The following is a 22,249-nucleotide window of genomic DNA, read 5'->3' on the forward strand; positions in this document are numbered from 1 at the left end:
GTTATTTTTTGGATGAGAAAATGAAGTTCAGAGAGGCTAGGTTACTTTATTTAAGTCCTATTTGTCTGATGCCAAATCCTGTGCTTTTTATAATTCCCTTTATTGAGTTTTGAAAGAGTAAAGTCTGGATTAATGGCTGGTCACTCTCAGATTGGGTCTAAGTTTTACTATATGTAAGTTGGCCACGTTCACCAAGAGGTTGGAGCTCCTGAGAAGTGCTGAGTCTGTATTCTCTCCATGCTTGCCTGCCAGGCATGCTACTGGTCACTGGAGTCCTCCGCTGGCTCAGGCTCATCCTTAAATAATTGAATTATAATGAATTGATTTATTCTGGCTCTTTTGATAGTATTTCGCTATGTAAACTGTTTGCTGAAATAAACAAGGGATTTTGGAGCTTGGAAGGGGCTCAACATTCTGCTGCCCCTGAATTCACGGACTCCTTTTGCTGATAGCATCCTAGAAATCCCAAGTTTTAATTCTACTTGACCCTAGCTTTTCCTATTTGGGGGGAATGCTGGACGAAGTGTTTTAAGTGAGTACTAGGTGATTCCATTCAGCCAGCTATAAATAAACTTGACCCCTTAAAAGAACATTTTTTCTCTTGAACATTTTTTCTCTTATTTTACAATGTACAAAGCATGTTTACGTCCACTTCCTATGAGAGTTCTGTGGCTATCCTGAGAGTTGTCTTGGCTGAGACGATCATTTCTATCTTTTTGTTTTAATTGAAGTATAATTAACATACAATGTTATTTTAGTTTCAGGGGCACAACATATCAATTCAACAATTCTGTACATTGCTCAATGCTAACCATGATAAATATAGTGGCCATCTGTCACCATACAACATTATTACAGTATTTAGGACAATTGTTTCTATATTACAGATAGGAAGCCAGAGGCTGAAGAGTGAAGCTAATTGTACAAAGTTCTCCAGCTGATATGAGGGGTAAAAGTCAATTCCTGATTGGAAATGGGGCTCCAGTCCATTATTTTGGAGTAAATAGGGGAAGGATGTCCTAGATCAAGCAGTATCCTTAGGGTGACCATATGCTCCGATTTGGCCAGGACAATATTCAGATTTTCCTAGGAAATGTGCCTATTGCCTGGACATCCCTGTCAGTCTCAAAGTATACTTGTTGGGATGATATTTATAAGTTCACCCAGAGACATGACATAGGGATTGGATTTCAAGAAGCTCAGTCTTTCAAAGGAGCTGCAGCATGTACATATAAAGACACAGATAGGTGTTAAGGTAGGGATCTTTATAAAATAGAGACCTACACAGAAAGGGGTATTTAGTTTTGCCTAGAGGTATTGGGAAAATAGCACAGACTACCTGACATTTGAGTTATTAAAGGATGGGCAGGGGGGTCTCCTTCAGATGGCTGCATTCTGATTTCTCCTTGTATTGTTCTGTGCTGAAATACCAAGCAATGCGTATAGGTCCTGCCTACTCAGAAAGCACCTGCCAGCTCTGTACGCTTCCATGATCTTTGTCCTTGTGGCAGAGAGTCACTGTAGCCAGCTGTAGCTTTAAGTTGTCCCAAGCAGAAATCTTTGCTGTGATTTGAATTACATGGGAGCTTGAGAACTCACTTGGCCTTGAACTTGAACTCCTACAGTATCCAACAAGCCCTGAGGAGCCTAGAGCAGTAGACAGCAAGGGTTCCTGGGGTCCCAGCACTCTAACCCCCTTATCTGATTGAGCCCAGAGGGGAAAAGGGATTTGTCTTAAGTAACAGAAAAGTTTAGTTACAGAGCTGGGACTGAAGCCAGTCCCTCTAGTGTATCACTTCATTCCTTATATGAAACCTAAATTCTCTTTGGAGTTCAGTAAAACCTCAGTTTGCCACTGTGAAGTTCTGTGGTGTCGGATAACGTACCCAGAACCTGGAAAGTGAAAGCTGGAATTTGACACCAGGATCTGGCATTAACACACTGTGTGACTGTGGGCAGTTTTTAAAGACACATGGATCTCAGTGTCCAGTTAACCTGGAAGACTAAAGTAATTAAAATAATAGTGCCTTTCTCACAAGGTTGCTGTGGGGCTCACTTGGGGTAATGAAGGTCGAAGTGTTTGTGAATGTGTGTGTGTGTGTGTGTGTGTGTGTGTGTGTGTGTGTGTGTGTGTGTGTATGTGTTAAAACATATATAATACAAGATCTACCCTCTAAATTTGTAAGCATACCTACACTTAATATAACCATAGGCACAATGTTAGCTGTAAGTGCAAAGTTATACATCATCTCGTATAACTGCAACTTTATACTCATTGGACAGTAACTCTCAACGCTCAACCATTTCTCTCTCCCCCCAGCCCCTGGCAACCACCATTTTATTCTGTCCTTCTATAAGTTTCACTACTTTATATCCTCATTTAAGTGGAATCATACAGTATTTGTCCTTCTGCGACTGGTTTATTTCACTTGGTATAACGTCCTTCAGGTTCATCCATGTTGTCACAAATGGCAGAACCTCCTTCATTTTTAAGGGTAAATAATATTCCCTCATGACTACTGATGATGAGCTTTACAGTGCTGAAGATTCTGCTGATCTGACCCCACAGCTGCAGATGACAGCTGAGACCAAAGAACGAATGTCCATTTGTTCTCTCCCTTCTCTGTCCATCTCCTACAGATGAACCCAGCCGGTGCTATTTCCATGATGGTGATGGAGTATGTGAGGAGTTTGAACAGAAAACTAGCATCAAGGACTGTGGGGTCTACACGCCACAGGGGTTCCTCGATCAGTGGGCGTCCAATGCTTCAGTATCACATCAGGACCAGCAGTGCCCAGGCTGGGTCATCATCGGCCAGCCAGCAGCCTCCCAGGTAAGGTCCTAGCCACGTGTGCTATTTCTCGCAGACATTCCGCATCTCTGCTCTGCCCCTCCGGGCTGCCTTTCTCAAACGTTGTGTCACTGGAGGTGACCACCTGACCGTCTTGCTAACCAAATGTAATCCCAAGGCCTCACGAGTGCGATTTGTCAGGGATGAGACATGGGATGGTTAAGTGCAGGGAACATCACAGTAGGGTAAAGCCTGTCGTCCTATTTCCCTACATTTTATAATTCATATTTGGTTAAAGAATTCCATTTTAGATATGTCAGTGGAATTCAATTGAGCAAGACCAAATTTGGGGAGGAGTCCTACTTTTTTGGGGGCGGTCCCAAGTTGTGCTCGCCTTGAGGACTCGCCTGTGAATTAACTCTATCACAATTTGCTGTGTGGCCTTAGACTAGTCTCCCGCTTCTCTGGGCCCCATTCCCCCCCTTTATTTGTTTGTTTGTTTCTTTGTTTTTTAAGTGTTTATTTTTTGAGAGAGAGACAGCATGAGCAGGGGAGGGGCAGGGGAGAGGGACCACAATCCAAAGCGGGCTCTGTGCTGACAACAGCAAGCCCAATGCGGGGCTCAAACTCATGAAGTGTGAGACCATGACCTGAACTGAAGGCGGACACCAACTGAGCCACCCAGGCACCCCTCCCGCCATCTTTAAATTAGAGGATAGTTGAGCTTGATGATCTCTGAGGACTTCCCCGTTCTAAAAAGCTGTGACTCAGTCCTTAGTCCCCTAATGCACTATTTATGTTCCAGGGTTCTTTCTCCAGGGGACTGCCAGTTTAGTTGAGGGAGCAAGAGGTTGGGGCCACCAGTGCTTGTGTGATTCTAGGGATGGCTGTGCTGTCCCCAGAGCCCCCTTTCCAATTATCCTGCTGAGCAAGCACCTGCCTTCTTCCGAGACTCCCATTTCCCCGAGACACGACTCAGTGCTTCCAACTGCCAGGCCGGGTGGCCATCTCAGAGGCCACCCTGCCTCCTGGCCTTGCAGATGAGCTATTACTCCTACCATTCTTCTTTTATATGGCTTCCTTGACTCGGGGGTGTGGGTAGTAGGCCCGATTTCTAGATGAACCAGACATTTGACCTTCTTCTGGGACCCAGTGAAAATCACTGGATGAGGTACAGGATAAGTACACTTCATTTACAAGTTGCAGTGTTTATTTGGCCATCTTTTCATTCATCTGTTTGCTTGTGTTTCTGTGCATTAGATTATTTATTCATCTGCATTTGTTTCTGACTGCCCTGAGGGGAGTTGAAAGAAATCTTGCATGGTGCCAGCCTGGTAAATGAATGACTCAAAGAATGAATGAATGGATGAATGGATGGATGGATGGACGGATGGATGTCTAGGGTTTATCTAGTGCCACCTCTGTACTTGCTGAATTCCTCTTTCGTTGCACCTGTCACCTTGAACCAGAATTACCTGTGTGCATGTCTGGCTCCCCCTAGGCTGTTCGTTCTTTGAGAATAGCTTTGAGTTGTATTCATTTTCATCCTCTCATCTTTGAGCACAGGATGTGTTTAATTGTCTATAGTTACATGCACACATGTGTGAGCACGGATGTGCACGTGGGCACACACACACACACACACACACACACACACACACACACACCTTGCTGCATGCAAATGAGTACCACAAAGAGAAAATGCCCAAGAATCCCCTCTCTGGGACATGGAAGGTCCTGCTTGGGGACAACAGGGCTGGCCAGCAATAGAGCCAGGAATTCCCAATTCAACACTAGCATCCAGTTCTAGAAATGTTTAAAAAACATCATTCAAACAAGGGAATTGACGCATTTGGAATCGCACATGAGCAAGAGCGGAGGTAGCAGCTGTGCTTCAGAACCAACCGAACGTTCTTGCTGCAAAAGTGAGAAAAAGGAGAGAAAGAATTGTCCAGCCCCAGCATTTGAAAGGAGACTTCGATGGGCAATTATTTCAGCCTTGTAAGGAGGGGCTGTCAGGAATTATGGTTGATTATCTCTTCCTAAACAAAAATCCAATTTTGAAAAATCATTATAAATACTAGCTCTTCGATCTACAAAGAGGAGATGAGGAAACAAAATCATCCTATTGAATTATTCATTGTAACCAATTTTATTTTAATGAAATCGACTAGGTTCCATTACTCTGGGCTTGGACATAATCTTTGTTACAAGGAGACTTCAGCTGTAACTAAATTTGCCATAATGAGATCAGCTCACTGGAGAATACGGGGTCAGGGGAGGGAATGTGTCACACAGGCTGGGTGCAGGGCCAGGCAGGCAGCCTGGAGGGCGTCAGAACAAAAGTCTTCTGAATTTCCCAACTAGAAGCAAATGCCTAGAAGTCGCTCATACCCGGCCCCTGTCCTGCACACACAGGCACATGCACACACACACCTATGCAGAGCCTTGGTGATTCTGTGTAAGGCTCTCCCTGGGGTATAAAGTAGCTCCCTCTGACAACAGAAAAGAGGGGAAGTATAACCATGGCCTTCATTACCCTGTGCAGTGATTAGAGGAGGCTGGTAGTTAATTTTCACCCTGTCAGGGCTTCCAGTGAAGAGGCTGATGGCTTGAGAGAAGGAGAGAAGGCAGCTCCAGAGAGATTCTTAAGGTCCACCAGGTGCCCCTCACCTCCCCCCAGTACACTTATACTTTGTCCTCTTTCTTCTTCCTCTTTCTTTTTCTGTTTCTTTACACACACACACACACACACACACACACACACACACACACACACACACACGCATGCACACATGACATTCCCCTGTAGGAGCTGGGTCTAGAGAGTGACTACTGGAACAGATAGAGGGGAGGGGGGGAGGGGGCAGTGGCCATTGAGGTCCACCAGCCACTGCGTTGGACCCTCCATAGCCAGTCCCCTATCTTGGAGGCACTGAGAGGTGGAGTGGCTTCCCCAAAGCCACACAGCCTAGACGTAGAGAATCTAAGGTTAGGATCTCGTTGAAGCCAGCAGTGAGATTGGGAATATGCAGTCACATCCCAAAGTTGGAGGTCAGTGGATACCTGGAAAATCCCCCTGAGGAAACAAGCAGAAAGAAAGCCAGGCAGATCCCATTGTTGGCACCACAGTGCAAACACCATGAAGTTCTTGGATTCTCCCCAAACAGACTCCTGAGCACTGCCCTTACTTTCAGTTTTGTAAAAGCCCTTTGCTTCTAATAATTTCCAGTCTCTCACGTCCATTCTCCTCCAACAAGATCCCCCAATTTCGTTAGGGCTAAGCTACTCCAGCCCGAACCTTGAGTCTCATAGCCAGACATGATCAGAGGCATCAAAACTTCCAGATGTGCAGAGTAGGCTGAATACCCTGTAATAAGAGACATTCTTTAGATATTTTGGTCATGCACCTTCCTGGCCCCATTGGAATTCAAGAAGTCCCTGAGACAGAACAAAAATGGAAATGGACCGAAAGAATCAAGTTCTCTCTCTTAGGGGAACCTCAGAAATGGTTTGGGTTAAGTGCTTGCAGAAATTTCGTCTTGTCCTAATTTTGTCTCCATGTTTTGCATTGCTCTGGTGCTTTTACACCATAGGCTGCCAAGATGAGGTGTAGATACCCCTTCATCCTGCTCCCCCCACCCCATCCCCAGCACTTCTTACCACAGTCCATTTCCTCCTATCTAGACAGGCACACCTCCCTCCTTCTGCAAGGGCCTAAGGAGGAAATGGAAATAGTATCTGGACTGTTCAGTGCTCCCTAGGGATTACAGACCTTGAGTCAACCAACCAATTTATTTGGTTAATCCTTTGAGGGTAAAACTTAGACTAAGCATTTCCAGGGCAGTAGTTTTAGGGCCAAAATAAAGAAAACCTTTCTAAGAATGAGAATTATCCACAGGGGGATGGAGTGCCTTGTGATATAGTAGGCTCGCCATCGTAAGGCATTCAGAATGAGGTGGTGATTGAATGGGACATCCCTGCCTTGTAAGGCAGGTGAGACCCTAGACATCCCTCCTTCCTTTGTAATCCGTTCTCTGTCCACCCCATCAACCCATTATTGGGTATGTCAGTCCTTTGCCACTCTACCTTAGGTTGTTATCACCAGCCTCTGGGCATGTCCATAACACTTTGGGCCTTCCATTAAAATATAAATCATAATTTGTCATGTGTTACAATAATTTGTGTACTCATTTATTCATAGGCTCATGCAGAAGCACGTTTGAATCGTACATTGAGAAACATGAGCAGGTAAAGAGCATAGGGGTTAATGGGGTGAAGTGGAAATCATGTGGCTGTGGCTTTGCCCTCTTTGCCCCTCTTCTGACTTTTGGGAACCTTGAGCAGATGACTCCTCTGGGAGCTTCAGTTTCCTCTTCTGGAAAGAGGAAATGACAGCATCTACCTGGCAGATGTTAAGAGAGCAAATGCGGAGAGAACACCTAGCGGTGGATTTTTGTGTGTTTGTTTGTGTTTTTACACTTATTGGGTAGTGCAAATGTTAATGGTCTTGTACATATTAGGCTTCTCCTCCACACCCTCACTTAGAGACCACGTTGGCCCCCACAGTACAGAAGCTCGGTCAACATTTAGTTGAGTTAGAATAGTTGTGTTGGTGAATGTTTCCTGTATCCTCAGGGCCACACCAGGCATTTTAAGAGAAATCCCAAAGAAGTGCTACCCTCAAAGAGCTCACAGTTTCATCAGTGGGGTATGTCCTACTAGAAACAGCAGCCAGAGACCCAAGAGTGGGATTCAGAGGGAGTTTCCCTGAGGAAGAAACCACAGTGCTATCAGCTTTCTCAGCCAGCAGACAGACAGCCAGCATGTAGGGATGGGAGAAGTCCTTTGCCCACTTTCCGAAGGTCTTGGACAAATTATAAAAATAATACTTATCAGATTGATCCAGCTTCTGCATCAAATTCCTTGAATCCTACTGAAACTGAAAAATAGGAATCACTGTTTTCACTTTATAGATTCAGACAGTAAGCCTCAGAAGGTTGAGTGAGCAGCTTTGGGGCTCACTCTTGTAAGGGGCAGAACCAGGGGGCTGGCCACTGTGTTCAAAATAGGAGCTCAGGTGCAGGACGAGGCAGCTCCCACCTGCTTTTGTAAGAAGCTAGGAGAAACTGTGTCTTTTGCATCTTTTCATAGGTAGTAAGCATCCAAGGAACACCAAGAAAGTGGGAACTGCTACACCAGTACCCCAAATATCACCCTGCTGTTTCCGCCGTGCTGTGTAGATCTCCACCCGTAGGCACTCGTTCTTTTAGGTTCAGCATTGCCCTCTCCAGAAAGTCATTTAAATTACGTATGTGGAAATGCGGGAGAACTATAGGACATGTTTTAAGTTGGCAACCCCGAAGTGTGAAAAAATCATTTTTCAGATCAGTGCCTAATTATTTCTGGGTTATAGGAGAAAAAAGCACAAAGGAGAAAATTGTGGATGGAAGACGTACCTTGGCTCAATTTACAGGTTTGTCACAAGCCATGTGCTGTACACAGGAAGCCCTGAGATGTCAGTGAGAGAATCACAAAATGTGTGCATTCCGCCAGGTCTGAGCCAGCAAGTAGAGGCCATTTCTCTGTGTCTTCCTCCTCCTTGCATCCAGAGGAAGAAATCGGATGCCCAGCTGGTTCTCTGGACACAAGGGAGAGAAATCTCCACAAGCACTTACGACACAGTGTAGGGAGTGCGGAGGGTCAAGGGAGGGAGGTGGAGACAGACATCCAAAAAAAAAAAAAAAGTCAATAAGAAATAAAGGGGAAGTTGAGAGATGAGCTTATGGGGTGTGTACGGACATCCTTCAGATGCTTGAAATTTAGACTTTATCCTAAGTGCAGAGGGGAGCTCTTTAGAGATTATAAGCAGGGGGCTAACGGAATCAGATGTCCATTTGAGGAAGAGGAGAGGCGTCTATTGAACACCTCCTGTAATGCAGAGCCTGCCCTGGGGGTTTAAAGCACGTTATAAAACTGAGGGGTTTCACTTCTCTCTAAATGAAGAGACTGAGTCTCAGGGAGATGAACCACCTCACTGATGGCACTCTTCTTTCTGCCTTTTCTTACGCCACACTGCTGGTATGTCATTGAAACAGCCTCCCTGGGAAATTTTGCATGGGCAAGCAATTCTCCAGTGCTTTTCAGATGATATGATTTGCAAAGGACAGAGAGAAATCTTGGACTCAACGCTAAGTGTTGAGGTCATTTCTAACAGCTTTCCTTTTCTTGCACATACTTCACCAAAGTGTGCATCTCTTCTCACTGGTGAGATGGGACAACATCTGCCCATGGTGGAAGAAGGAAGACAGGCAGAAGGAACACACTGAAATGTCCGAGAAGATTCCAAGCAGTTCTCCCAAATACCCACGGGATGTGCTTTCTCCTGGTGGTTTATGAATAATTTTTCAAGAGCACATGTGTGAGTCATCTAAGGAGACAGAACACAAAGTCCCATGGCCTGTTATAGCCTGTCTCGTGGATGTAGGGCACCAAAATCCCTTCAGGGGAATAAGAAACAGCGCCTGCATCAGAAAGGAGAGCCTGAGCTGGTTGCTCTGACTGCCTGGGATTTATCATGGAAGCCTCAGCTTGGGAGGGACTTTAAATCTACAGAATTATTCAGGGTCCCAACAAAGGAGTCCACCACCAGACCCTCCTCCCAGCCCTCCCTTCTCTCCTCCTTCCTTCACCCATTCACTCTGTCGGTCTTTATTCAAACTTATGAAATACCAGCTGTCCTGTTGACCCTGAAAAACTTGGAATGATAAGCTTTTTGAAGACAAAAGATGAAAATTGGAATCAGGTCCACCTGGTTTCCAGCTCTGGGGCCACCACTTACCAACCCTGTCACTTTGGGCAAACCATTTCTTTCTGCTCCTACCCAACTTCCTATCCATAAAATAGCAGCAGTAATCCCTACCTGGCAGATGTTTGTCAAGGATGAAACACTTGATTCAGAAATGTGGTTTTTCCTTCTAATAGCAGCTGAAAGATTTTCTAATGAAATGCTTCTTTCTGCCTATGAAGGTTTAGCAATTGAGGGATCCAGTTAGAAACAACTGAGTTTTATCATTGTTATTTATTTATTTATTTATTTATTTATTTATTTATTTATTTATTTTAAGGGCATACTCTTTCGGGCACAAACAGAGAGAGACTTTGAGAGTCTACTGGCCCTCATTTAATGAAGTTTTGACTTTGCTTAAACAGCTTCCCTAAACCTCTCCGTCTCCTGTGTGCTATGAAATGATTCTGTTCTTTGGATTGGATATCGGTATAATCTTACTGTGCACCTACTATGTCCAAAGGATCATTTTCAGCCGTGGGTTGAGGTTGAGACAAATCATTGAACCCCTAGCCTTTAAGTAGCATGCAGTGTCCAGTAAGGATGGGACAAGGATGCTGAAATTGGGAAGGGCAGAAGTTGGCAGAGTGCTGTGATACATAGACGATTGGAGTTGGCGTTGGCCTTAGAGGCCTTGGCAGGCACCAGACACGTTCTGACTGACCAGGAAGGTGCCACGTGGACCGGGGTCGGGGAGGTGCCTGGTTTCAGGAGTGAGTCTTCATTTCTTGCTTGCCTCCTGACTTGAAGCCCAGGAACAAGAACAGCTTTGTGGTTTGGGGCTGCTTCCACTGGTTCTCCGCGGAGAGCAGCCTCAGGCCTGCCAACCCACCCCACGGCCCCTCTAGGAAGATTCCTTTGTCTTTGGTCCAAGCCTGACCCACTCACATCTCGTGGTCAGTCTCCACGTCCTCTTTCCCTGCTCTCAGACTCAGGACCAGACTCCTTCCTTCCAGCCCTGTTATCCATTCAGGTTCCCTTAAGACCCCTCTCCATTCTCATTTTTCCTTTTCTTTCTTTCTTCTTTTCCTTTTCTTTCTCTCTCTCTCTATTTTTTAATTGTTTCTGTTTTAAGTGGGGGCACTGGTGTTTAGCCAGCACGGCCTTTGCTGTGTAATTTAGTTTCATGTTCTGTACCCAAGAAACATGTAAAAAATGTAAACAGCGTTCTCTCTCCGGGGCTGCAGTGCACTTAGGAAGCAATAGCCAGTCAAGCTTGCTGAGCCCGCTGCTCTGGCGGTATTGAATTCTGTCCCCAAAACCACATGTGCTCATTTCTCTATGTCTGAAAGTAAACTTTCTCAAGCCAGGCCCAAAGGATGGGGTTCCAAGGGGAGTTGAGGTTTGGCCATGCACAGGCTTTTGTTTTTGTTTGTGTGTGTGTGTGTGTGTGTTTGTGTTTGTTTTTCAAGCCCCCTATTCCCACCCCCTCCCACCAAGTAGCCTGGATGTGTTAGCTACAGACCCAGACCAAAAAGGGCTTTCCGCTCTCTCTTCCACCCCAGCCGTGGGTTTCTTAAAACTCCCCTCATTTTTCAGCCAGATCCAAGTCCCAGGAGGTCCTGGATACATTTGTGCATGTTCAGTTTTCCAGGGAGGGATGGGCTCCATCAGGCATATGAGAGGTGCCCCTGCTGAGCAGTAAGCTTCCATGCCAGGGCGGTCCCACAGAGACTTCCTGGGCTTCTGCCCACCGTGGACCCATATGTGCAGCTGGTGGAGGGACATGCTTGGCTGGTGTCTGCATTTCTCTCCATACTGGGATGTAGCACAGTTTGGGGAGAGATCTGGTCTGCTGGCACAATGCTGCTTTCAGGAATGTGGACGCTGCCTGAGATGCCCAGCCCAGGTCTGCAGTGCTGTGTGGGAACAAGGTTCTCTCCGTGGAGAACCAGGGAAAGGGTATCAATTCAGTGCAGTGCGAGGAAGCAGAGAGACTGGGATGCATTGGAGGAACTGTGGGCATGAGCCTTATGTCAGAGAAGGCAGAGCTGTTAGGAGCCCAGTTTCCAGAGCAACTTTCCAGTAGACCTTCCAGTGTTCTATGTCTGCACTGCTCGCGAAACCAAGGAACCGTTCGTTTTAATTAATTTCAATTTAAATAGGCACATGGAGATAGTGGGCTTCTGATTGGACAGAGCTGATCTGGAGCATATTACATCCCGGAGCTGCCACTTACAGTCAGGTCTCAGACGAGTTACTCGGCCTTGTCATCTGTAAAATGGAGAAGGCCAGTGGTAATGATGAGGATTCCACAAAAGAGCACACATGGAGCCCTTGGGGCAGTGCTTGACGTATGGTAACTGCTACCTAAATTAATTCAGCTCAGTCATCGCATTTAAATCCTCATAACCAAGCTGTGTAGTAGGAACTGTGTTCCCATTTCATAGATGCAGAAGCAGAGGTTAACAGAGGGACCTCTGCTCCATGTGGTGGAAAAAGGAGTCAATCCAATTCTTTGAGGGTCTGTACCAACTGTCCCAATAAATTTTTTTTTATTTCATTTGAGAGATAGAGAGCAAGTGGGGGAGGGGCAGAGAATGAGGGAGAGAGAGAATCCCAAGCAGGCTCCACACTGCCAGCACGGAGCCTGATGCAGGGCTTAAACTCACGAACCATGAGATCACAACCTGAGCCGAAATCAACAGTTGGACGCTTAACCGACTGAGCCACCCAGGCGCCCCATTTCCCAATAAATTAAACACACACACACACACACACACACACACACACACACAGTATTTCTCTCTATTCCAGAGTGAGATATGACATGTTAATCTTTTTGTGAAACAATGTCTTAAATCCTTTAAGTGTGCATATATCCTCACTGGAGGAGTTTTGCCCTTGGGGTACAGTTTCCAGAATTCACAATAAATATTGGTCTCCATGATCTCTCACCTGCCAAGCTTTCTGTATTGTTCCCTGTGGTCTCTAAAATCCAAAGGCCAGACCAGGCAGGGTCTAGCATGACTTTTGCCAGCCCTTCCACACAGCTCCCTGGCTGACAGGTGCACTCCCGGCAGAATGGACGACCTGCAATCCCCAGACGGGTCTTGGAGTTTCCATTTCTCCTGCCTGCAAGATCCGTCATGTACCTGTCCACCTCTTGGAGGCTTAGCTATCTATCCTTCAAGGTCTAGCTGAAATGGCACCTCTTCCATATGGTCACCCACCCAGGTGCAGCCTTCATTCTTCTGGAACCATCCAACGACCCGGAGCACAAGCTGCCTTGTAGTTTGCATTTCCTGTGTCCACAGCTTTTCATAGCAAATGCCCTGTGAGTGGCTAAGGGTTTGGGCTCTGTCGTATAATGTGTAGGTATTTCCGGTGCCTACCACAGGGTTTGCTGCCCGGACAGTACTCCTAGGGTGCTGATGGGTTCACTACTGAAAAATGCTGTTGGAAAGAGTGTCTGCTGAGTGATGTCTCCTTTAGATTGGCTTAAATGTACAAAGCAGCATATGTAAGTGATTCCCTTGTGTGGCCAGGATACAGTCCCCTGATAAATGCAATAGGGACCAGAGTAAGCAGGGCTTTCTTAAGTCTCCTGCTTTGTCTCCTCCTCTGCAGATGGGGCACATGCTACCATGTGAGTAGGGGGAAGGGGCTTTGAAAGCCCACCCTGGACCCCGCCTGAACTTCTCTCTGCTGCTCTGGGCCCCCATGACCCCCCTCTGTGCCCCCATTCCTCCAGAATGTTAGCCACAGAAGCACAGGGGTTTACATTGTTGTTTCCAAGATGAAAAAGAAGGCCTGGCACATAGTAGGCATGTGGTAAATATTAATGACTAAACCTGTACTTTGTTTTGTTAACAGCTTTGTGCAGAAAGTAGAAAACAGCTTCTGGAAGCTGGGCCACGGTAAAGGCCCTTTTGCCCCTTACTATTCTGGGAGAGATTAGGGTCTCAGTGAGGTCCCTGTGACTAGATTCCTAAATGGTTGATGGAGACATAAGGCGCTGTCTTCTATGTTCTAGAGGTCTCCCAGTGAGAGGCCCAGCCAAGGAGAGTATGAAAGAGGAAGAGCTAGAAAGGTGGGAGGAAGGACAGGTGGAGAGAGGCGGGAGAGGGAGAGAGGAGGTGGGGAAGATTAAGGGAGGGAGGAAAAGCAGTACTTAAACAATAATAAATGACAGTAAAGGGGTAACATGATGGCAATGACAGTATTTGACCACAGTGACAGGAACCGTATGGATAGCAGGCTAGCAGGGTGTTTTCTCCAGGGGCTCTACCCAGAGTCCCTCGCTGTTCTAGCACATTTACACCTGCCCCACCCTGCCCCCGTGAGGCGGCCCCTAACTCACTGGTTTACAGGGGAGTAAATTGAGACTCCCAGAGTAACTTATCCGAGGTTCTGCAGCTGGCCTAGGGATGGGGCAGGGAAAACTAGAATTGGAACCCAAGCCTGTCTTCCTCTACAGCCAAGAAGAAAGAGGTAGGTGGGGATGAGGTAGAGAAATGTTAATTCTGTTCCTAGCATGTAGGGCAGTGTCTGAACACTTGCATATGTAAGAGTATTTCTCAGCCTGGTCACAGCCCTCCTGAGGAGGAAGCAGCATCTCATTTTGCAGCAGAGAAGTTTAGCCCTCCCCAAAGGGTTCAAGCTCATGCTGTCAGGAAATGGCAGAAGCTGAGATTCCAGCCCACATTCTCTTGACATTAAGATGTGTGTGACTTCCGCCGCTCAGTGGAAGGTGCAGGGAAGTGGCAGGTGTAGGCATGGTCAGAGAGTTCACACTGTGGGTTCCAGATCCTGCTGCTGTTGTTGGCCGGGGAGCACATCTCAGAACAGCTGCTTCAACACCCTGCTTCTGTGCAGATGTGTGCTGCCTTGGCCAAGGGCGCCACTGGGGGAAAGCATCACTCTGGACAGTCTCCGTCCCTCAGAGGAATGTGCTCATGGGGTGGTGAACACGTAAGTCAGCAGTGTCCATTGGGCATTTGGCGGGCCAAGTCCCCAGTTTGTATGTCACAATCACTAGCGATACCTCTGATATCTGGAGAGGGAGGATCAGAGAGCAATGTCGCCTTTGTCCTTAAGAATGAGAGCCCATGTGTTTGCTCGAAGGTCAGCAGGACACTGCTAAAAGCATGACAATCCCTGGCCTCTTGTTCCTAGCATAAGTCAGTGCCCTGCATCCTTCGGGGCCCCTTTCTAGGAGAAATCAAGCTCAAGGCAACCCGGGCAAGCACACTGCCTACTCTTCAAAAGCAAAGAGAAAGGAGCCAATCATTCTGTGGTTTCTGGCCCCTGCTCACCAAGGTTTCAGGAAGGGACCAGGGAACCCTGAGGGCTACAGCGAGTACCCATGGATGGTGCACTCTGTGGGGCCATCTTGGCATCAAGTGGGGCTCTCTGCAGGTCATGTGACTCGGGCTTCATCATGGACATAACTTGGAACATACAGATCTTAATTAGGAAAGCTGGAGAAGAGGAGGAATGGACGGGGAGTGCAGAGGAAAAACAGAAAAGAACCTGGAAACTCCTACTTTTATGAACTTGAGAAAGGCTTGTTCTTTCAGTACACAGATGTTTTTAAGTGAAAAATCACTCCTCTGACCTTTCTTGAATAGGCCAGTGTGGTCAAGACTGCCATTAACCACTGTTCAACTATTCCTAACCAAGGGTTTCGGTGACCAGGCATTGAGCTTGGATGTGGTCAGCGCTTTCCTGGTTAACCCATGAACATCTCAGGGCTCCCAGGGAAGGGCTAAGAAAAGGTCTACGAGATGCCTGTGACACACTGCTTTGGTTTGAGTGGCTCTGAGCTGAATGGTGGAGACTTCCGTGTTTTAGGACTTTGCTCCAGAGTTGGCTGTGTTTTCTAATTCCACTCTAGACCCAGTAGAGAGGGCATTTTAAGGTGGAAGCTAACCAGATTTCTGTTCTCCATCTTTGGTGTCTGTTTCTCCACAGGTGGTTTTGGGATGCTGGATTTAGAGCAGACGGCATTCCCTGGCCCTGTTCTAGAGGCCCCTATCTCAGTATTCTGGGTTAGAACTGGGAGTATTTCAGTGCTCAGTGGAATTCTCTAGAATGGGCAGTACCTCTGGGCTCTGAAATAAAGATGGGGATGCTTCAGGATTCATATCTGGAGTTAGCAGTGCCTCGGGATTTTCACCTTATGCCGGCAGTATCTCTGTGTTCCAATCTAGCACTTGGGTTGAAGCTAACGGTTCCCTCTTGATCTGATCCACAGTCTACGCCGCTTTTATGTATCCTTATCTAGAATTCATGATGTTGTGTGAATTGCTTTAGGTACAAATGCTTTTAAGAAAGAGAGATTTGAAAACGCCAAAGGATAGCAATGTGTTTGTTTTTTTTTAAAGCAGTATGCTCAGAACTGTGCTTGCAGCAGGATCCATATCTCTGACTTTGTCCTTCATGCCTCTGCTGTGTCATCATCTGGGAAACTGGGTTTGTCATGGCTTAGCCGTGGCCCCACTTTTCCCCTTCTGTCGCCTCTTCTTCTCCAGCCTCTGCTCTCCAGAGCCCACATGACGTTAAAATTTTGCTTTTCAGACCTGGTGCTCAGGCACAGATTGCCGAGGCAACTTTTTCTTCCATGCCTCTCCCTCAACCTGTGCATACCTCAAACACAGAACCAACCACGCTGTTCTCTGAGTATTTTCCTGTAGAATCGTTTACCTTGACACTCCCGCATGGGTCTGGGAGCTGTTTGCAAGAAGGATCTTACCTTTATTGCTTTTTCCTCTGGGATCCATTTTCACCAAGTAGACCATGGGGAATAAGGAACCTGCACATATGTAAGTGCTATGTAAATGAATGAATGAATGAATGAATGAGAGACATAACAAAAAAAATTGTACGTTTGGCTGGAAAAAAATCTTGAGTCTACCCAAAGAAAACTGAGATCTCTGGGAGCCCCCAAACTCCTACCTCTCACCCCTTAAGAATCTCAAGAAGGTCCCACAACCCGCTCTCCCAACCCTGTCAGCATCTTACTGTTGGAGGAGGCCCATGTGCCATGAAGTCACCCACGGACCATCTGGCTGGGGATCCCGTGTTCCTCCTCTGCGACGGGAGATTACGTAAGCTGGACAGCAGCCTCCAGATGTGAGCAGTTTCTGCTCATTTTTTTCCCTGCCTTCTCGACAACAATAATAATAATTAAAACAAACATAGGCCTCATCCCCTACCCACACCCCTGAAATTACAAACAGGTGGGCCCAGATGCCCTTCCCCTCCAAAGGCCTCTTGGTCCTTAAGCCCAGCCACTGACCCTCAGAAAGGCCTGCCCTGCACTGAGCCGGACAGCCAGGCCAGCTGCCCTGGGGCTTGGGCCACAGGCCTCAGAAAGGGGACGTGGCCATGTCATGAGAAGTCCCTGTGCTGGGCTTTTTCTCTCCCCGGCTCCCACCCCCAAAGCCTTGGCCTCCAAGTTAAATGGATGTATTTTGGAAGACTAGGTGGCTTAAGAGATTAGTAATGAGATCCCAAGTCTTTCACTGCTGGGTCAGGAGTTCAGAGGCGGGCCCGGGTGACTGGTGAATGGCATAATTACGGAGCCGGGAGCAGGCCTATGGAGGGCCCCGTGTGAAATGAGCCCAGCCAGGGCTTTAAAGGGAGGTGCTGTCAGCAGCACAAAAGCCGACCGCCACATCCGACACTAATCACTCTCCCTTGTTAGAGGATTTACTAGCTGGAGAAGCCCGAGCCCCTGCCCGGTGCCTCCTCAAAACGGGCGTCTGGGTTGGGCACAGCCCCACGCCTGGCCCTCCTGTATGTCAGGTGGGGAGATGCCGTTGACCTCTTGGGGTTGCACTATGAGAAGTCACACTTCATACTATAGGAACTGGTGACCAGTGCCGTTTTTTTTCAGAGCCGCCACTGCTGTGCTGGTATTTTCTCCCTCACCCTTGGCCTTAGTTTACCCATCTGAAAATGGGTATGTGTGAATCTCCCTTCCACTGTGACACAGACCGGAGCTAACGGAGGTGGAAGCAGCTGGGGCATCGTCATCACCGCCTCGGGATCACCGTTTACACACTGTGGCCCTCAGTGTCCTCACTTATATCATAGGACAGAGACTTGGAGTAACATGGGCAGGCAGGCGCCAGACCCGGAGCTCACCAGCCGCGACAGGTGTGGCTTCGGCAGGCTCTGTATCTGTAGAGTAAGTGGGGGTGGTGACACCGGCCTCCCAAGAATGTGAGGAGATGCCCTCAAAGCACAGGTGCTGGTTTAAACTTGGCCTTGCCACCTCTTCTGGATGCTCTTTCTCAGGTCTCCTGAGTAAACTTTTCCCTTAGAAGAAGGTTGGGACATCCAATTTCTGTCCCCAAGAGCCATAGAATTGACCGTGAACCATTTCTACTGTAACAAAGGTAAGTTTCCCCACCTGTAAAAGTGTTCAGGTGCTCCAGAACAGGGATGCCTTCCATGAGTTTCTTTGCTCTGTTCCCCTCGTAAGCCTGGCTTCTTCTCCATGGTCATTTTGATCAGGCCCAGAATTTGTATCCCAAACTCCAGGATTCTAGACGCTTGGGGGAGGTGCAGCAGAGGATATTAGATCCCTGAGGAGGGTGAAATACCTAATGTGTTAGGAATAGACCTCTGGGGCACTGAGGTGCTAATCACCCCAGAGCTGAGCCCCAAGGCTGGAGGGCATCAAACGCCAAATTATCTTATCTGGAAGTGTCTCCTGGGTGGAGGCCCCGAGGTCTGCTGCTATTTCCAGAGCTCTGGGTGGGAGGAAGGAGGCATCTCTCCACTCTGCACACCCGCCTTGTACGCAGGAAATGCTTCTTTGCTTGATTATCTGTCCATGCCAAATAATAAATCTCGAAATTGAAAGAAAAGCAGTTCACTCCCTCCCTCCCCTCTATCTCTTTAAGGCAGGCATCAAAGAGGGAAGCTGCTCTGGGGCCTGGGGAAAGTGATAATTGTTTCTAATGGTTGGTAAAGGAAAGCCTGGCTTTCTTCCTTTCTCTCTTTCTCTCTCTCTGCCTGCCTGTCTGTCTGTCTCTGCCTGTCTCTGTCTGTCTCTATTTCTGTCTCTTTTTTTTTTTCAGTGTATTAAATGTATAAAAAGGAGGTCCAGAGGAGGGGATTGAAGGTGTGTGTGTGTGTGTGTGTGTGTGCATGCATGTGCGTGTTTGTGTGTGCTAACCCTTAGTTGCCCATAAAGTTCTCTGTTCAGGACAGTGGGGAGGAGTCAGTTTGGAATAAGGGGCATAGGGAGGAGGTCAGGATGGATGTAGAAGTGAGAAGAATCCAGGGGGGATGTGGGTGGAGAACTACAGTGCTGTGCAGCCAGTAGAAGTGGCCCTGAACCTCCAATCTGGACATTTGGCTTTCCAGTGTCCATATATGCATTAATTCTGATAAGGCACGTGAAACACCTGTTAGCATACCTGATACAGGTTTTCTCCACTACCTGAAAGCAGGGTGCTCGCGTGATGCCTTCCGTAAGCCAAAATGGCATAAGGCAGAGAAGTAATTGCCATTCATTTATATGAAAAAAAAAAACAAAACATTTGAGTGTTCCCAGACCCCCAAAATAATCTCTCTTAGGCTTTCCTGATACCTTAGGACACATCTTGCTAATGGATGCACAAAATACATGGAGATAAAGCGCAGATGCTCAGCGGTACAGGTCAGAGCTCTGGTGGCTGAGGCTGAGATGCCCAGTGTAATGGGTGGGGCGGCTCTCGCTGCTTGGGGTCTGCACTGCCTCTGTAAGACTCGCTGCGAAACCAACACGAATGCTGTTTTTGCTTTCCACCTTTTTTTTTTTTTTTTTGTACAAACAAAAATCCTCTTTGGATTTCTTTTAGGTGACGAAAACAGGTACTAATTCAGGCCTTTCGTGAAAGCAAAGTGGTGCAGTGGACTTTTGGAAAAGCAGGGGATATACTTGTATGTAGTGAAGGATCAATAACATCGTTACGGTTGGCAGTTGATTTTTTGAGGCAACTAGTCTTTGCTTAGGGCTTAGTTTAGGCCTTTCTTTTTTTTTTTTTTTTTTTTTTTTTTTTAATTTTATTTATTTTTTTTTTCAACGTTTATTTTTATTTTTGGGACAGAGAGAGACAGAGCATGAACGGGGGAGGGACAGAGAGAGAGGGAGACACAGAATTGGAAACAGGCTCCAGGCTCTGAGCCATCAGCCCAGAGCCTGATGCGGGGCTCGAACTCACGGACCGTGAGAATGTGACCTGGCTGAAGTCGGACGCTTAACCGACTGCGCCACCCAGGCACCCCAGTTTAGGCCTTTCACTGCTCTTCATGCTGAAGATGTAGTAAGCAAGTGCCCATTCTTGCCCTCAGTGAGCGAACAACCAAGTTCAAAGATTGCAAACAGGTTTGCCTCCCGGGCCAATCCCAACCAGTTGTGAGCGGCTTGCCATGGTGTTTTTTGTGAAGGTGCATTCTGAGGTCTACACTCAGGGGAAGAGCAGGCACCCTTCAATTAATGGTGTCTGTCTGGAGCAAGGGGTTGGGGAGCAGCAGCACTGATGCCACACGTTTGCCTCAACTGGTCTAGCAGTGTCAAGGGCCATCGCACTCCTTGTTAGCCGTCAGCCTGTTTCTCATCTGGGAAGTAGAGGTAATACTCATTCCTTTCTCATAGGGTGGTTTTAAGGATTAAATGAAACCACAGAATCAAACAGGCTCTGCTGTACATGAGAGAACGTGCCCCCAATACCATTTATTATTGTTATCAGCATATTTGTTACACATCGACTGCCTGTGAGCCTGGGTGGTGGACAGGTCCGACCTTTTGGTGCCCACAAATGAATCTTAGGCCTCCTAAGACCTTCCCTGCACCACATGGTTATTACCATCTCCACACACGGGGCTTCTGGATCAAATACGTCACCCCTGAACCACGTGTATAACCTTGGAAAAGCCAAGAACTGAGATTCAGTATAGGAGGTATTCACTGAGCTGTGCTCAGTGCCCTGCATTAGACACCAGTGGAGAGGAGAGCTAAATCAGGCATGAACGCTGTCCTCCGGACTCAAGAATGGAGATAGGTGGCCACACAAGAAACCATGAAAGGTATGACCAGAAGCTATTGGAGAAGTCTCCACCCGTGGGGTAAGAAGGATGTGAACCTTGAGTAAGACCACTTGGCTTTGACTCCTAAGCTGTGGGGAAGTGCCCAATGCCTTCCAAACCTTGGAGTCCTTATCTCTAAAATGGGGAGAAAAATGCTTATTCTTCACAGTTATGATGCAGGCCAGGCGAGATGATGCCTAGGCAGCTCCCGTACTGTAGACTGTAAGAGTCGGTGCCCTGTCCCTCCTCAACGGGGACCCTGAGGAGGGAGCAGCATGGGCTGTAAGGGAGAGCCATGCCAGCTTTACAGAGATGGCTTTATTGCACCTGGCCCACTTGGTGTCGTGGTCCCATGGCACGACTTGTGGCCTCCCCACCGGCTTGCTCTCCTACAATTTTCATATCAAGGAACCCAGCCCCTCTTACAGCCTTGCAGTTCTTGGGGAAATAACTTGGCATTGGATCTGCAAGCCTGAGGTTAAAATGTGGCCTAAGTAGAAATATTTGGAAACAGTGCCTGGTGTGTGTGTGTGTGTGTGTGTGTGTGTGTGTGTGTGTGTGTGCGTGCATGCGCGTGCGTGCATGCACTTGTGCATTTATGTGTATTGTTAGTGTCAGCATGCACCCCATGCTCCCCCTCCCTATTTCTTTTCCTCTCTTTTTCTATGAGACCCATTCCCAGGTCCCTTTGGGTTGAAAGAGGAAATTGGAGAGGACGGGCCAGAGATTTGAAGAGCACTTCCTCCCTCCTGTGATTGACAAAAGGGCATGTAAATCTGTAAAAGCGAAATTCAATAGAAACCTCATGGCATCTCCCCTGTGTGGGAAAATACCAGAACTCCTGCTCCCCCTGTTCTCCCTCTGTCTCCCTGCCTTTGTGTACGACGTGTGTGGGTGGAAGATAAACTGGATTTAAAAAACCCTTTGAAAGCAAGACATCGTTAACTCCTCTAATTGAAAGCAGTCTTCGGCAAAGGAGGGGCTTGGAGGCGGGTGCTGGATGGACTGGCTGGTAGTGCATGGAGTGGACAAGAGCCGCCAAGTCCCAGGGCCACAGAGGCTCTGTGTCTGTCAGGCCAGGCAACCCCAGTCACCACCAGACATGCTGGCCCATCCCAGAGGAGCTTACAGCCAGTGTCTCGCCTCTCCACTGGGCTCTGTTCCCCATCCCTCTGTGAGATGTGACAGCTGGAATCAGATCTCTGAGGACACCCCCAGTACAAGCATCCAATGATCTCAAAGCTTGGTGGGGGGCAGGGGGGAATAACCAGCTCTTTTGTAGCATGCATGAAAAGAAAAGAAAAAGAAAACAGAAAACACATTGCTGGAATGGCTGCAATAAATGTTTATGTTACCCCTCTGGTCGTCTTAGAAATGTGGCTGTGAAATTAGCCTTCTACCTCGGAGTACCAGAGACACGGGGTCTAGGAGTTGGCTCAGGGGCCGACAGAACAAGCCCACTTTATTACAGAGTCAACACTCATTCCAGCAACCTTCACTGGGAAGAGGCTGGGAGTGAAAAGCTGGCAGAATGTCAGAACTGAAAAGCCTTTTCGGGATTCATCTTACCCTGTCCTTCTGC

General features: G+C 47.5%; 1 protein-coding gene across 1 annotated transcript in view; it reads left to right on the forward strand.

The window, feature by feature from the left end:
• Positions 1 to 22,249, forward strand: part of PAPPA (pappalysin 1) — a 244,000-nt gene that overhangs the window by 141,206 nt on the left and 80,545 nt on the right. The window contains exon 10 of the mRNA XM_019453913.2: positions 2,641 to 2,834. Coding sequence (XP_019309458.2) covers positions 2,641 to 2,834 — 194 coding nt within the window. The remainder of the gene's footprint in view (positions 1 to 2,640; positions 2,835 to 22,249) is intronic.

The sequence above is a fragment of the Panthera pardus genome, unplaced genomic scaffold, assembly GCF_024362965.1.
Source record: "Panthera pardus isolate Hobbes unplaced genomic scaffold, ASM2436296v1 HiC_scaffold_20, whole genome shotgun sequence".
Taxonomy (NCBI): Eukaryota; Metazoa; Chordata; class Mammalia; order Carnivora; family Felidae; genus Panthera; species Panthera pardus.